Source organism: Mobula birostris, chromosome 25 (genome assembly GCF_030028105.1).
Source record: "Mobula birostris isolate sMobBir1 chromosome 25, sMobBir1.hap1, whole genome shotgun sequence".
Classification (NCBI taxonomy): domain Eukaryota; kingdom Metazoa; phylum Chordata; class Chondrichthyes; order Myliobatiformes; family Myliobatidae; genus Mobula; species Mobula birostris.
The window spans coordinates 23,823,494-23,840,999 of record NC_092394.1 but is presented as its reverse complement, the minus strand read 5'-3'; the positions used below and the strand labels follow the sequence as shown (position 1 = coordinate 23,840,999).

Sequence of the window (17,506 nt, the reverse complement as noted above, 5' to 3'; positions counted from 1 at the left end):
ATGATATTAAAAAACAGAGAAGTCAACATTCTAAAGTAGTATTTTGTTCCAAAGTTTAAACTTGTGCAACATTATTAATATGAAATCAATATGAAATCCCAAATGTTGAAATGTTAATGAGTCATTTATTAACATTTAATCATGACTCTTGAAATGAATATTAATGTCATTTTCCTTCTTCCATTATATGGCAGAGGTGCCATAGTCCAGTTTACTGACAGCCACTTGTGCTCTTTCAGTAGGTGGTACTGGAACTCATTTAACTTGTTACTCATGACAATCAACTTTTGAATTTTTGGTATATTGAAATAATATTAGAATAATTTTCAGCTGTGTCATATAAAAGAATGAGTCTCTTTGTTGTCTCAAATACAATTCCAACAAACTAACTACAAATTAATAATAAAATAACTCGTTATTTTTAATTCAAACAATTTCCTCCAGACAAGCAATATCATGGTCGCCATCTGCCTTCTTTCCCCAAACTATAGTCTTGGGCTGAGGAAAACCAGGGAATTGAAGGCTATGTGAAACTGACACAGAAGAGTCATCGAGACTTGAGGCGGCTAAATCTACCCCTGCTGTTATTTTCTTGTGCTCCTATAATGATATGATTGCACTGAACATCCTCAGACCCTACCTTTGAAGAGGGAAACAAAAACACACTCTGGATTTCAAAGGAAATAAAAGAGGCAGATTCCTACTCTATATCACTAACCTACCAATGGCACTGTAATTATACATACAAAATTAAAATGCTATTAACAATCTGAAGTCTTCCAGTAGCTGCTCCGGTCCAGATAAACATGGAAACATGCTGGCAACGGAACAAGGTGTTGTGCCTGACACAACTTAAATATCCTGCAGGATTGCTAAACACAAACAAATCCACTAACAATAAAAAATGCACTTGCCCCTTCAAAAAGCAAAGGAATTTGTGATTTTTATCAAATATTACAGCAAAATAAACAAAGTTTCATCAACATGAAGGCTGAGGATGCTATGAGAAGGGAGAATATGAATTTACAAATTTTCCCCAGGATAGATCAGCCTTGGGCGATTTGAATGTCTCATAATTACATTAAAACCCTCAAAGATGAGAGAAACAAGGAAGTTTATAAGCACCTCTAAGCACACATCCATCAGGCAGTGGTCAGCACAGGTCTTTTGGGAAAAGAACACAATGGATCATGTTGGAAAATTTTCCGAGCAGACTGCTAAAATTCAAAGTAAGTATATGTCACTAGATACTTATTTTCCTGTGGGGATACTCAGCAAATGTATAGAATAGCAACTGTAACAGGATTAATGAAAGATTGACCAGAGTGCAGAAGATGACAAACTGTGCAAGTGCAAATATAAGTATAAATAAATAACGAGAACATGAGATCACAAGATAAAGGAAATGCTGGCTGCTGGCACATTCCAGGCTGCTGGAGCACATGTGAAGAGATGCAGTGAATCTCAATGGAACCAAAACAAAGGCTTTGTGGGGGGGAAGCACTGCAATCTATGGCGCTAGGCCCTGTGGAAAACCCTCTCAAATACTTGAAGGATATTGCCCAAAGAAGCCACATCAATGACAATGATGCCTTCCATATAACATGTAGTAACATAAACACTACAAACGCAGAGACATCAGATTCAGCTTTATCACATGTACATCAAAACACACAATGAAATGTGTCATCTGCATTAACCACCACCACACACAAGGACGTGTGCTGGGGTCATCGTTCATTCCGGCACCAACATAGCATACGTACCCACACTAACGCGGCAGAACAACACAGGTTACAACAAAACAGGACATACCAAGCAACAAAAGCAAACAACCTCCAATCTGACAATTATCTGATCATTTTCACTGTATGCATTGAACAATATCATGAACAGACCATGCAAAATTTGGCTTTTGTAGACATGCATGCATTGGATTCTGGTCAACTGGCCAATAGGTTAATTGGGACAGTCGCTTATTTGGGACAGGAGAATGTTGCCAAACAGTTTCTAACTTGCAATAGAAACTGTAATTAATATATTTAATTTTGATCAAAGTAACTGAACTTTTATTTGTGAATCACATGCTCCTTTTTTCATAGTACAGAACCCAAATACAGGGAAAAATGTAAAGCATAAAAACTAAAACTTCAAAAACTGAAGTGTCAGCAATTCAAAAGTATTCATCCCCCTTTGCTCAGTACTTGGTTGAACCACCTCTCACAGCCGTTACAGCCAGTATTCTTCTTGCATCAGTCTCTATTAGCTTTGCACAACATGATAGAGCAAAACTGAACTGCTCAAGGACACCAGTTTGCTTCATTTGAAGCCACTCTACAGTTACTCTGACAGTGTGCTTTGGGTCATTGTCCTGCTGAAAGACAAACTTGCTCCCTAGTTTAAGCTTCCCGGTAGAGGCTATCCAGGATCCCTCTGTATTTAGCAATTACTTACTCACCAATCCTGACCAGATTTCCAGACCCTGTTCTGAAAAGCATCCCATAGCACGGTGCTACCTCCACCATACTTTATAGTAGGGATGAAATTACCTGGTTGGTGCACAGTATTAGATTAATGCCAAATATGCCATTTAGTGTTGAAGCCAAAAAGTTCCATTTTCGTCTCATCCGACTACAAGAACTTCCACATCTTTACAGTATCTTCTAAGTGACGCTTTGCAAAGTCTTTACGGGCAAGAATATGATTTTTTTAAGCTGGGGCTTCTTCCTTGCCACTCTCCCAAGAATAACCTTTTTGTGCAAGGTATTAGAGATTGTGGAGCCATGAACTTCATCGCTCAGTTGCAGCTACTGACTTCTGCAGCTCACTCAGAGTGACTGTTGGCGTCACAGTAGCCTCTCTTATAAACGCCATTCTTCTCCACCGACCAACTTTAGAGGGGTGGTTGACCAAGGCTGTGTGGCCGTGGTTTCATTTTTTCCCTGCTTGCTTTCCACAATACACTGCACTGAGCTGAGGTATGCTCAGTACCTTTGAGATGGTCTTGTACCCTTCTCCAGATCTGTGCTTCTCTATTATCATTTCCCTGGCTTGTCTTGAATGCTCATTTGTCTTCATTTTGGTTTGGTCTGTTGAAAATCTACAATACTGTTGGACCTTACAGAGAGGGGATATTCAATGAATTCATTGAAAAGAAGTGTTTCTTCAATTTTCTGCCTCAACAAATTGGCTGAGTTGTTAAGGTTATACAGAATATTGTTGCACCAAAGGAAAGTTAGCATAGTAATTACAAAGGGGATGAATACTTTTTCAGCATCACAATTTTGGTTTTTAATTTTTAAAATTGTTGACAGGCTTTGGAATTTTTCTTTTGATTTGACATGATACACAATGTTTTTAGATTAATTCAATACGTTTTAAACTCTTTCATGAAACTTCAGCTAATCGGGGCAGCAGCTTAATTGGGCCAAATTGTACTGGTGCTGATGTGTCCCAATTAACCAGAATCCACTGTATTTATATACAGTACACAGGTGGAGGGCAAGTCTGTGGATACACTTAAGATGGAAGTTGATACTTTCCTGATCAGTCAGGGCATCGAGGGATATGGCGAGAAGGCAGGTATATAGAGTTGAATGGGATCTGGGATCAGCCATGATGGAATAGCTGAGCAGACTCGATGGGCTGAATAGCCTAATTCTGCTCCTATGTCTTATGGTCTTACATTCATTGGCCACTTTACTAGTTACACCCGTACACCTGCCATGAATATGCAATTATGCAAATATGCAATTAGTCAATCATTTGGGAGTGACTCAATGCATAAAAGCATGCAGACCTAGTCAAGAGATTCAGTTGTTGTTCAGACCAAAAACAGGAAAGAAATGTGACCTAACCAACTTTGACTGTGGAATTATTGCTGGTGCTAGACTGGGTCGTTTGAGCAACTCAGAAACTGTTGATATCCTGGGATTTTCACACATAACAATTTATAGTGTTTCCGGAGAATGGTGTGAGAAACAAAAAAACATCCAGTGAGCGGCAGTTCTGTGAGTGAGTCACACACACACACACACACACACACACTCTGAAATTATAAATTAACATTAATTAACGTATTTAAAGGAGGTGAAGAATTAGTTCAAAGGACATTAAGGAATTTGGATAAAGGATGGGAAATTAAGTGCCTAAGAAGATGGCAGAGAAGTCTCAGAATCATACAAGCTACTTACTAGAATTATCATATTCCCTTTCAAATAGCACTCAAGTGTTATGTTACACCTGTTCTTCCCATCTGAGTGATAAATCTTTAATTTGGCTGCCATATTATCAAGTTTAGCTATAAGCTTATACCTGGTAATGATCAGACAGCAGACAGGAAGATGATAACCCATTCGAGTAACAGAAGGCAACAGTTCTCCTGACGTCTGCAAAAAAAATTTCACCAGAGCAGACACTGTCCAGCGCCAAAGGCAACATTCAGGTTCAACGTTCAGTCAGCACACAACTTGTGTATATCTACCAACTAGTTATCTCTTCCTATTGCTCATTTAAATGACAGCTGGCACAGTTCAGCACTTCAAAATATCCCATTAACAACATAAGAAAATATCATCCCTGGTTCAATAACAGGTTCAAGGCCTATTTCATGAACTTGAGCGCGACATCAAGATGCATCACGACATTCGCTTTCATAAAGCTAGACTAAACAGCTTGTATGGACATTAATGGCATTAGTGTGGTATTAAACAATTTTGCTAATTCTAGCTGGGGCTGGTGACGCGAGATTTTTTGTACAACCCATCCTATGTTTCTGGGGATAACTTACCCAATTGATATCAAGGGTAGTGTAATAGCTAAAAATTGTCTCTTGCAAAAGCTGTACCAAGTTGGTCTTAATAACTTGTATTGTCCCCTCTAAGGGTGACAGCTTTTAACAATATCAAGTACATTGATGAGAAATAAGTTATAAAAATTAACAGACAAGTGGTACCATCAAAAACCTCCTCTATTCAAGAGTGACAGTAAAATAAGCTTCTTATCAGCACTTCTGGCAATAGCAACAACCATATAGAACTACCATTCATCATCAAGGGAGTTCACATACTGCAACCCCTGAAAAATTTCAGAATGAAACTCACATAGATGAATCCCAGGGTTGTATATGATGACATTATATATGATATACTCTCCAATGACATGAGCCTTCAAATGCTACTTCCCATGGCCCGAACTGTTAGAAATGAGCCTCTAACATGAGAGATTTCATCCCCAAACACCAACTGTTCCTGCCTCAACCAAGCAGGCCAGCTGTTTTAGAACCATTGCAGTTTCTGCAATTTAGATTTTTTTTGATATTAGCAGTTAGGTTTGCCATGTTTTTCTTTTCTTATGACATAGGAAGGAGCCATTCTATCCACTGTACTCTGAAAGTAATCCATTCAATTCTCCCGCACATGCCAATCAACTTACTCTGATTATCCAACAGTAAGGTAATTTCCAATAGCCAAACATCACAACTCCATCATGTGAGAAGAAAATTCAATGCGGGGAAGAAAACCTCCCCAATGGCCAAAGGTGCCTTCACAACAGTTTAACACAAAGTTGTTGGGAAGAATAATTAGCAATGAAACAAGAATTAGCTTCAAACTAAATCCAACCAAATCCTGATAAGTCAGTACAGGCATTATAGCAACTGACATCCACAAGGTCAGCAGACATCCACAAGGTCAGCAAACATCAGGAACAATATTTGGAGGTAAATGAGGTGACCAGATATTGCACCATGATTTCAAAAGAGTTTAAACGAATGGTAACCTCCGTTCATCAATGCAAAAAGCAAACTCCTCAGAAACAAAGTTGCACTTTGCACTCTTGCTGCAATTATACGATATTTCTCTTGATAAAGCATATCTGACTTGCTTATCGATTGAGAAAGCTTTAGTTGTTGCTTTCATGCTTACTGTCTGGAAGGACGCAGATTTGCAAGCGAATTACTGAACTGCAGAAACAAGACAAATTATACAATGAATCGAGGATTCCAATATCATTACACTGAGACTATGTATGATAAAAAGGAAAATAATTCCTAAAATATGAGTCTTTATCAGTTCACAACACAATGAGAAAATTAAGTTTTTTTTGTTCTATGGACTGAAGTGAAACAAATGGAGCATATTTCAATATACAAATCTTGATCAACTGTGATTAAAATGTCAAGTTTGGAATAGCTAAAGACACAGTAAAACGAAACAACAAAACATTTAAGTGGAAGAAGGCAAACAAGGTTGAAGCAAAAGTCATAGCCTATAGTCCTGCAACTGAATAAATAGATTATTCAAGTTATTTAAGGTGGAGGTAGATAACTTACTTGCAAGATTTGGGAATTGAGAGCTACGGGAACTGGCACAGTGGATGAACAAGAGGCCAGAGCAGAACAGCCATGATCATATTAAAAACTGGGTAGATTTAAGCTGCTAGGTAGCAGACTCCTGCTTTAAACCAGGAAATAATTTAGGTACAGAGTACATTCCTATGAGGGGGAAAATGAAAGGACAATCAGGTATTAAAGCAGAGTAGTTAGATTACTGGATAAGTGGATAAATTTCTGGCTAAATAATGAGGCCTAGGTTAAAATCTGTTCAAATCCCATCATAGCAGATGCTTCACTTAAATCAATCAAAGTGTAATTAAAAAGTTGTGCCAGTAATGACAACTATTAAGCTGTTGCATCATAAGGGAAATATTTAAGGGAAAGAATCTACCATCCCTGCTAGGTCTGACCTGCAGCAACCTGTCCTCTGGGTTTGCTTCTGGGGAGCCACTCAGAACAAGAGTAACTTGGGATAGACAATAAATACCATCAGCACTCACCATGAATAAAAAATACACACATCCTGATTACTAAAGATGTGGAAGCTAATTTTTTTAAAAAAATTATGACATTCTTATAACATTAGAAAACCTAGAAGATAAAACTACAGAGAAGATTCAAAAGATTGAATGTGGTTCAAAGGATTAAATTGGAGATTAATGTAACAGGAAAACTGAAAACCATTTAAAAGCACATAAACAAGTACAAGTGATAAAAAGAAAGCTGAGGTCAATTAAGAGCCACACATTAGGTCTTCTTATCTAAGGAAAGGTCAAAGATGAGCTATTAAATGAGTACTTCATACATCTTCACAAGTAGAAATGGCTCTGCAAACCAGCACAAGAAAGTTGGTAGCAGTACTGAATTGGATGGAAACAAATATTGCACAAAAATATTGCACTGTTCCAGCAAAAGCAGATCACCAGCTTCAGAAGAGACAATGCTAAAGGAGTAAAGATAAACATAGTAGTAGCTTTAAACATTAACTTTCATCTCTTAGCGTATGGGAGCAATGCTAGAGTATACCTTTTTAAAAAAAAGAGGGGGGACGGAAACAGCAACCACACATTGGTCAGCCTAAGTCGGCAGCAGAGAAAACTTTCTGGAGATAATTACACAGGACAAACACACATCAAAACTTGCCTGCTTCTGTCAGAGCTTACCATTTCTGGTGCAAGATCAGCCATCTATAACAAATTCTCTCTCCTTAGATACCACCTGATCTTCTGATTCTCTCGTTTTAGATTTCCAGCAACTGCAATATCCAATATCTTATGACTGCAGTCCTTCCCTCCCCTCCACTGCCATTCCCGGCTTCACACTTCCTCTCTAATTATTCCAGTTCACCTATTACGTGCGATGCCTCAAGAAGGCAGCATCCTCCACTAAGTACATCACTCTCCAGGACATGCCCTCTTCTCCTTCTGTGCCGTCAGGAAAGAGGCTCAGGAGCTTAAAGACCCACACTTAATGTTTCAGAAAGAGCTTCTGCCTTTTCAGCCATCAAATTTCTGAACAGCCCACGAACACTACATCGCCACCTCTCCTATTAGATTTCTTCTTCTCCAGCCCTTGACCTTCCCCATCCACCTTCACCAAACCATGAGCCTCCTTCCCCTTCCCCCACCTTTTTTATTCTGGCATCTCCCCCCTTCCTTCTCAGTCCTGAAGAAGGGTTTTGGCCCAAAACGTCAACTGTTTAATCATTTCCACAGATGCTGCCTGACCTGCCAAGTTTCTCCAGAATTTTGTGTGTGTTGCTTTGGATTTCCAGCATCAGCAGACTTTCTTGTGTTTATTGTTATTCCTTTTGCTTTGCAATTTGATTATTTTTGTAACTTATAGATTTTTATGCCTTTGCACTGTACTGCTGCCACAAAACAACAAACTTCATGTCGTATGTCAGCGATAAAAAAAAATCTAGTTCTAAGCCCACCCATCTACAGTACCTTCTCCCTCACCTGATACCACCCAACACCTTCCAATCTGTACTCCTTCCTCTTCCCATACAACCTTATTCTGGTTTCTTCCCCCTTCCTTTCCAGTCCTGATGAAGAGCTCTTTATCCATAGGTGCTGCCTGACTTGCTGAGCTCTTCCAACATTTTGTGTGTTACTCTGGATTTCCAGCATCTGCAGAATCTCTTGTATTTCTGATTCCAAGATATTTTGGTTTCTCACTTTAACAGTTAACATTTCAGGTCACTTTCCACAGGGGCTGCTAGACCCAAAAATCTCCAGCATTTTGTTTTCAAGACAGGTAACAATATTGTTGCTTCCTTTTCCCGATGCAGGTCCTTATCCCTAGCTCCAAAAGCATGATTATCCCATCATCATAAATGCACACCAATAACAGGAGGCCACACCACTGAAGCAAAATTGGACAAGACATTTTACATACACAGCTACAGGGAGCCACCATGCATCATTACCTCATTTGTACAGAGAAACCATCATTGGCCAGGCACAGATCAGACAGGCTGTCAGAGTTTACAGAGGAAGGTGATAGCGATCGGTCCTTATCCTCCATAATATCGGATTTGCTGCTGCTCATTCCGATTTCATCCTCCGAGTTGTCCTCGGATACGGAGCCAATAATGAACTTGGACTGCTGGCATTTCAGCTGGAGCTGAGGAAGCTTGTTTGTTGGATCTTGATCTGCCATTCTGCCTTGTGTTGATCAACATTCCAGTGAGAGTAATCAGAGCTGGGGGGAGAAAAAAGAGAGGACAGAAGAGCTATGTCACAAATGGGAAATAAAAATGCAAACTGCTGGAAGAACACAGCGGGTTGAGCAGCATCCGTGGAGGGAAAGGGACAGTCAACATTTCTAGTCAGAAACTGCATCAGGATAGAGTGAAGACGACAGGTAGTTAACGTAAAGAGAACAAAGGGAAGGGCAAGACAGGGGCCAGGAGATGACAGATGAAGTGAGGAATGAAGGCACCGGCCACCAATTGGTCGCTGTTGCACCCGTTTCCCTGTTCTTTACACCAGCCACCTTCTCTCTCTAATTTTAGTTGCAATGCAGTATCTTAACAACTGCATCATCACTCCCTCCCCATCAACCCTCCCTTTGGCACGCACTCCCTGAAAATTGACTCTAGCATAACCATTCACTCTCAGATTAATTTACAGTAGTTCAAGTTCAATTATCATTCATGCAAGACTGAATACAGCCAAATAAAACAGCGTTCCTCAGTGCCCAAGGTGCAACAAACAATACCCACAGCAGGTAGCACAAATCAACGTAGACTCCAAGTCAATCCAAAAATTACTCTGCATTATTACTGGATTGACCAGGAAGAATTCTCTTATGGGATATAGAATCACTGGCAGATGGAACAGTGGACAAGGAAATGAGTATTTTCAGGAACAGATTGGAAGGTTAAAAGTGAAAGGAGATGAGATAAATTATACAACATGCATTAGTTACTGCTGCCAATGGGGAAAATAACACATCTAGATGACAGCAACATTGAAAGTTCAGTATAATTGCCAAGGCAGCAGAAAACTTCTGACAGGGTTACTTTATTTTTACGTCAGCTGATAACAAATTAAAGACATATCTTAATCCCAGCTCATTCTATAAATGACTTCTCACTTTATGCACACTAGCTAGCCAGCCTCACTTCTGGGAAACTTCCTGCTGCTCAGGAACGGCAATTATTGTCCCACAACACCTTTGCCCACTTCTCTTTGCTCCTTACCCGCCTGCAGTCACAACAAATGAAGCAGCGATTCACCTGCAGGTCTTCAAACTAGTGTAATGCATCTGTTTACAGCGTGGTGTCCACCATATTGGAGCAAGAAACCAAACCCGGATAAGAATGATTGTTTTCATGTGTTCATCCCATGGGGTGCAGAATTAAAGTGGGAGCAATAGGAAGCTGAGGGCAGGCCTCCCGCTGCTGCCACGATAATTCTTAACCCCACTGCTACCTTGCCCAACTTGACGGTGGCCTCCTATACTGTAATAATAAAGCACAATAAAAGCTCGACAAACAGCACCTCATCTTCTGTCTAAGCACACTGCAGCCCTTTCGGCTAAATACTGAATACTGTAGGTTCAGCTAACTTGCTTTCCTCATAGGTAGCAGAAGTGGCCATTTTGCTGCAAGTCATCCACCTATGAGATTAGATCAGTTTGCCTCACTTTATTGCACAATTATACACCGCTCTCTCTCTCTCTCTCCCCCCCTTCCTCTCTCTACAGCTCCCTTCCCCTCTCCATCCGCTCTACATACCCCTCTCCGCCCACCCTGTAGCCCCCTCCTCTTCCCCCCCTCTTATTAACCCTCAACCAGATAAACTCCCATGGCAAACCTGACCTCACCCTGTCATTGATATTCCTGTAGTCCACTACATCTTCTCTGCAGTTCCAAACCGGTGTTTTGTTGTCCCCTCTATCCCAGTTCTGATAGAGGATCTTCAAAGTGAAACGTTAACTATGATTCTCATTCACAGATGCTGCCTGACCTGTTATATGCTTCAATGTTTTCTGCTTTTATTAGAAACATAGAAAATAGGTGCAGGAGTAGGCCATTCAGCCCTTCGAGCCTGCACCGCCATTCAGTATGATCATGGCTGATCATCCAACTCAGAACCCTGTACCAGCCTTCCCTCCATACCCCCGATCCCTTTAGCCACAAGGGCCATATCTAACTCCCTCTTAAATATAGCCAATGAACTGGCCTCAACTGTTTCCTGTGGCAGAGAATTCCACAGATTCACCACTCTGTGTGTGAAGAAGTTTTTCCTCATCTCGGTCCTAAAAGGCTTCCCCTTTATCCTCAAACTGTGACCCCTCATTCTGGACTTCCCCAACATCGGGAACAATCTTCCTGCATCTAGCCTGTCCAATCCTTTTAGAATCTTATACGTTTCAATAAGATCCCCCCTCAATCTTCTAAATTCCAATGAGTAAAAGCCTAGTTGATCCAGTCTTTCACCATATGAAAGTCCTGCCATCCCAGGAATCAATCTGGTGAACCTTCTCTGGACTCCCTCTATGGCAAGGATGTCTTTCGTCAGATTAGGGGACCAAAACTGCACACAATACTCCAGGTGTGGTCTCACCAAGGCCTTGTACAGCTGCAGTAGTACCTCCCTGCTCCTGTACTCGAATCCTTTTGCTATGAATGCCAGCATACCATTCGCCTTTTTCACCGCCTGCTGTACCTGCATGCCCACTTTCAATGACTGGTGTACAATGACACCCAGGCCTCGTTGCACCTCCCCTTTTCCTAATCGGCCACGATTCAGATAATAATCTGTTTTCCTGTTCTTGCCACCAAAGTGGATAACCTCACATTTATCCACATTAAATTGCATCTGCCATGAATTTGCCCACTCACCTAACCTATCCAAGTCACCCTGCATCCTCTTAGCATCCTCCTCATAGCTAACACTGCTGCCCAGCTTCGTGTCATCCGCAAACTTGGAGATGCTGCATTTAATTCCCTCATCCAAGTCATTAATATATATTGTAAACAACTGGGGTCCCAGCACTGAGCCTTGCGGTACCCCAATAGTCACTAGTATTGTTCCAGGGAGTCTCCACTTGACAAATGGTTGGACCTCAATCCTGATTTAACCAATCTATTTTTCCAGACAGACAAGCACAAGTCTTTGTGACTACACTGGATTTAGGCACTGACTCTTGCATCAGCTGAGCGGGAGACCACATCATCTGCAGCATGATGGATACCTGGCATCACATGGATTAGTCAGCAGCTCATCTCCACAAGCCCAACTTTAACAAAACTATTGTCAAGAAAATCAAAGATTACTCTTAGACAGCACCCTCCAAGCATCCCAATGGTCCAATGAAGCAACAGTTGGACACTTTTGATGAGCATGACCAGGAGATCCAGCAGCAACTGGCAGTGCAAACAAACCTTGAATTGAAAAATCTGCAGTGCAAACACCCAAAAGCAATCTTTGCAACAAGCCAACATTGGAGGTAAGCTTAACAAGGACAAATAGCCTGTCAGCTCTTGCTGGAAGAAATTCCTCTATTATGACCACTTGACTTGAATGCCCTTGACTCCACTCTGCAGTGAAGAATCCAGCCCAGTGGCAAAATAAACTGTAAAAAAAAACAGGTCACATGCCAACTAAAAAGCAATGAGGCCACACATAGGCTGCACCTCTGTCAGAATTCTGAATCTTCAATCACAAATTCACAGAAAAAGAAGATGTACCAATGATCTCAGAGATACACTGTGATCAGCTTCAAAAAAGGAGACTAATCCGATTGCCATAAATTCAAGGGGATCTTGAACAGGGAGACACTCCAGGATCATCCTCAGTACCTCTCTTCATGGCCAAAGAACTGCTCCTCAAATTGAAAGGTGTGTTCCTTCCGCCTAGGGGCACAATTGACATGATCTTCACTTACACATCAATTTTAAGAGAAAAGCAGGGAGTAGTGTCAACCATTGCACAGAGCAATTTTTGACCTCACAAAAGCCATCGAATCCTTGAATTGAGAGCGACTGTGGAGCACCCTTCTCAGCTTGGAAGCCAGCAGAAATATGCCTCCAGCTTGCACCAGTCTCCTGACATGAAGAGCAGTATACTGTTAACACCAGTGATTCACAATGGATTCAACCTCAACACTTTTAGGTGGGAAGCAAGGCTGCATCACCACCCGAACACTTTCCCCATCATTCGCCCCACAATGTAACATCTCACAACCAACAATCTTCCCAGTAATACAGGAGTTGCAAACACCACTATCTGCAACCAAGGTCACCCCAGCGTCAGCTACAAAGCTGCATCACACAGATGACGTTTGGACACATGTCTGGTCAGAGGACAAGCTCCACACTCAGGACCCATATCTCAACAAAGGTGGATATCGATCATGAAATTCACCACTTTCAACATGCCAGCGCCATCTTTTATCTGTCTGAAGAAATGGATCATAGACAATAGATAATAGGTGCAGGAGTAGGCCATTCGGCCCTTCGAGCCAGTTCATGATCTAACAGGTAAGAATAGTTCTCGTTCTCTTTTATATTTCTAAAACATGGACAACCAAGATCCGACATCATGGAGAGACATCGGCGAACTTGATGATATGGATTGAGCTGAATCTGGCAGTGCAATCGCGAATCAGCAGCAGGCTGAGCACACAGCCCGGGGGCGAGGGGGGTAAGGGGGGCGCACCAGTGCTCAGTGTAATGGAGCTTGAGGTGTTGCTGCAAACTGGGGTCTTTCTGTCATGAAGTCGAAGATCCAGTGACAGAGGGGTGTTGAGTCCTAACGAGGACAGCTTACCCACCAACCTCTGAGGGGTAAATGCTGAGCTGAAGTTGATGAACGACACCCTGGCATACAAGGGAGACAGGATGGAGTGGAGGGTGGAGGCTTTGGCATCATCAGGGGATCGGCTTGGGTGGCAGATGAACTAATAAGAATCCAAAGAAGCTGGAAGGTGGGATTTCATGCGATCCATTACCAGCTGCTCAAAGAACTTCAGTGCCACTGGGAGGCAATCGTTTAGGCTGGTTACCGTTGCTCTCTTGGGCACCGGAATGATGGTGGCTGCCTTGAAGCCTGCAGGGATGGTGGACTGTTTCAGAGAGATATACTAAAGATAACTGTTAAGATCTCTGTGAGTGGGACTGCACAGTCCCTCAGCAGCTGACCAGGTATATTGTCCGGCCTGGCCACTTTGCATGGGTTTACCCTGGCTAAGATCCTCACGTCTGCTGCAACCAGAGGGAGAGGGATTTATCAATATAGAAGTTTGCTGATAACACCACAATTATAGGCCGTATCTCGGGTAATGATGAGTTTCAGTACAGAGAGGAGATTAAGAACCTGATGGCATGGTGCGAAGACAATAACCTATCCCTCAACGTCAGCAAGACGAAGGAATTGGTTGTTGACTTCAGAAGGAGTAGTGGACCGCAATTTACCAATTTACATCGGTGGTGCGCAAGTGGAACAAGTCAAAAGCTTTAAGTTAAACGGGGTCAATATCTCAAATGACCTGACTTGGTCCAACCAAGCAGAGTCCACTGCCAAGAAGGCCCACCAGCGCCTTTACTTCCTGAGGAAGCTGAAGAAATTTGGCCTGTTCCCTAAAACTCTCACTAATTTTTATAGATGCACCATAGAAAGCATTCTTCTGGGGTGCATTACAACCTGGTATGGAAGTTGTCCTGTCCAAGACCGGAAGAAGCTGCAGAAGATTGTGAACATAGTCCAGCACATCACACAAACCAATCTTCTGTCTGTGGACTCACTTTACACCGCACGCTGTCGGAGCAGTGCTGCCAGGATAATCAAGGTCACGACCCACCCAGCCAACACACTTTTCGTCCCTCTTCCCTCCGGGAGAAGGCTCAAGAGCTTGAAGACTCGTACGGCCAGATTTGGGAACAGCTTCTTTCCAACTGTGATAAGACTGCTGAGCGGATCCTGACCCGGATCTGGGCCGTACCCTCCAAATATCCGGACCTGCCTCTCGGTTTTTTTGCACTACCTGACTTTCCCTTTTCTATTTATGATTTAAAATTTAAATGTTTAATATTTACTATCGATTTGTACTCCAGGGAGCACGAAGCACAGAATTAAATACTGCTTTGATGATTGTACGCTCTAGTATCAATTGCTTGGCGACAATAAAGTATAAAGTATCCTCAATGTCACATCATTCAGTATATCAAATTGTACACAGAAAGCACTCAGCCATCAGGAAGGGAGGTGTTGCTGTCATTGACATGCAGGGTGGACTTTCATGGGTTATGGCTTGTATACCTTGCCACAAGTACCACATATCCCTGGTATCACAAAGGTGTCTGTGGATTTTCTGTACGAACTGACTATTCGCCTTCCTGATGGCACAAGAGAGTTTAGAGTTGTCCTGTCCTCCAATCTGAAGACACTCAATCTGAACCTGCACTCCACTTCTTCAATGGCAGGTATGCACTTCAATGGGATAAGGAAATAAAAACTGGAGGCGATGCTTCAGGTGTAAACTCTACATTGTTGGGAGGCAATGCTATTTATGTTCCCAACACAGGCACTGTGCTCCATCCAGGCAAGAGATTAGTAATGTAGAGCAGGGTTTCCCAACCTTTTTTATGCCATGGACCAATACCAATAAGCAAGGGTTCCGTGGACCCCAGGTTGGGAACCCCTGAGTGGGCAGATTTACTTATTTAGAGATAGAGCAGGGAGTAGGCCCTTCTGGTCCTACGAGCCACGTTGCCCCAGCAACCCCTGACAACCCCGATTAACCCTAATCTAAATCACTGGACAATTTACAATGACCAATAGGTAGGTCTTTGCACCCTGGGAGGAAATGGGAGCACCTGGGGAAAACCGTGCATTCCACAGGGTGGACTCCTTACGGAAGATGACAGAATTGAACTAATCAACAAGACTGAAATAAAAATCCAAGGATGTTCTCAGAGCCTCCTTGAGAAACTGGAACATTCCACCAACCTGCGGGAATCGGTGACACTCTATTGCGCAATATGCAGAAGCCGGCTTTTAGAACTTCTAATCGAAATCACTGAAAGCTCACACTGCACCCTGTCAAAATCGTCTCCTGCCTCTCGTCAGAAACTATGGAAGCAACAGACCGCCTAAGAAATGGAACCCCACAATATCGATTTTCAATCCTACATTCCTGACTCCTGGATGCGATACGTCCATTAGGCTATACAGTAAATGATTCATTTTCTGAAAAGCACTCTGTTCAGTACACACACACACAAAACGAGTGAGCTGTAGCCATAATCCACGTGCTGCGTCTGGGCCACACACCGGTAAGGCGTTAGTAATCCTTCAAGACGGTTAAACTGGGCAACACGTGTCAGGATACCAGAATCTGTGTCCCTACAACAAGCTCCCCTCAATAGCCATCCCCATCTCTCAATTCAGCAGACGAGCCGGCACCTCACTTAAAAGTCCGTGTGGGACGAGATCGCAGCTGGGGAAGAGAGAGCAAAGAAGAATAAACTAATGCACAACCACAATGATGTAACCTTTACGAGTGTGCGAGCACTTGTTTTAAAGGCCCTATAATCACTCGTCCGCTTCCAAAGCTGGATCTAGCCAGTAAAGTGATTCAGAGAGGGAAATAGAGAGCATTGCACTCGTCTCCATCTCCTGAATGCAGCCCAGGCATGCATACCCCTGTGGTTAAAGCAAGGGCAGTCGTTTAATCCCAGACAACCCTTTAAATTGCCTGGATTAACTGTCGGCAGCTGATCAGGGAAGGGACACGGGCCCGCCGCCGGCGAACAGCAGCCTCCCCAAACGCTCGTCGTCGTTCCGACACTCACCAAGTTGCCGGCTACAGGCGCCGGATGTTGATGCTGATGTGGGGCTGCAAAGGAGAGCGACGAGGGGTGGTGCTGAGGGGCCACTCCGGGTTTATCACCGGCTCCACCGGAGCAGCATCACCCGGTGGCGTGATTCAGGAGGGTTACTGCCGTTCACTCACCTCTGACCTCCTCGCACCCCCCCCTCCCCCCCAAGCCCGGGCCACGGGCCGCGCACCGCCCGTCGCCCCCGCCCTCTTCGCAGCCGAGCCGGCCCATTGGTCGGCGCCTGTTCCGCCTGGGAACCGCGTGGAGGGGCGTGACCAATGGAGAGCGAGCTGGAGATTGAGTGAGCGACGCGTCACAATCGAACCACCGGCGGTGGAGCGGGAATGGGAAAGGACGGAATGAATGAGGAGGCGGAGGAATGAATCAGAGTGGAGGAGGGATGAATGGGAGTGGTAGAGGGCAAAATAGAGCATCCGGCCACCTTGCATCGTTCAGGAAGATCGCTGCTGAAACTTCAGGCAACACGCACAAAATGCTGGAGGAACTCAGCAGACCTGGCAGCATCTATGGTAAAGAGTGAACAGTCGACATTTCCGGCCGAGACGCTTCCTCAGGAAATTTCACGTCCACGCCGTTTTCCTGCAATTTACTGATAATCTCTTCCTTGAATGTAGAGTTGGTGAGCCCCCAAAGTGATCTTCCCCAATATTCACTGTGGAAGAGGATTTCTGATCAAAATTAACTATGTTTGGCAGACAGGAAACAAAGAGTAGGGATTAACGAGTCCCTTTCAGAATGGCAGGCAGTAACCAGTGGGGTGCCACAAGGCTCGGTGCTGGGACGGCAGCTATTTACAATATACATTAATGATTTAG

The 17,506-nt window shown here is 43.1% G+C and overlaps 1 protein-coding gene across 3 annotated transcripts in view; it reads right to left on the bottom strand.

Moving 5' to 3' along the window:
- acaca (acetyl-CoA carboxylase alpha) overlaps positions 1-16,861 on the bottom strand; it is a 278,119-nt gene extending 261,258 nt beyond the window's left edge. For 2 of the 3 annotated variants that reach the window (XM_072243270.1, XM_072243271.1), the window contains exons 1-2: positions 16,644-16,860; positions 8,766-9,040 (exon numbers count right to left, since the gene is read on the bottom strand). In XM_072243270.1, the coding sequence (XP_072099371.1) occupies positions 8,766-8,998 (233 nt within the window). In that variant the 5' untranslated portion in view covers positions 8,999-9,040; positions 16,644-16,860. Of the gene's footprint in view, positions 1-8,765; positions 9,041-16,643 lie in introns of all 3 variants that reach the window. The other variant, XM_072243272.1, reaches the window with a different exon arrangement.
- Positions 16,862-17,506: the final 645 nt, after the last annotated feature.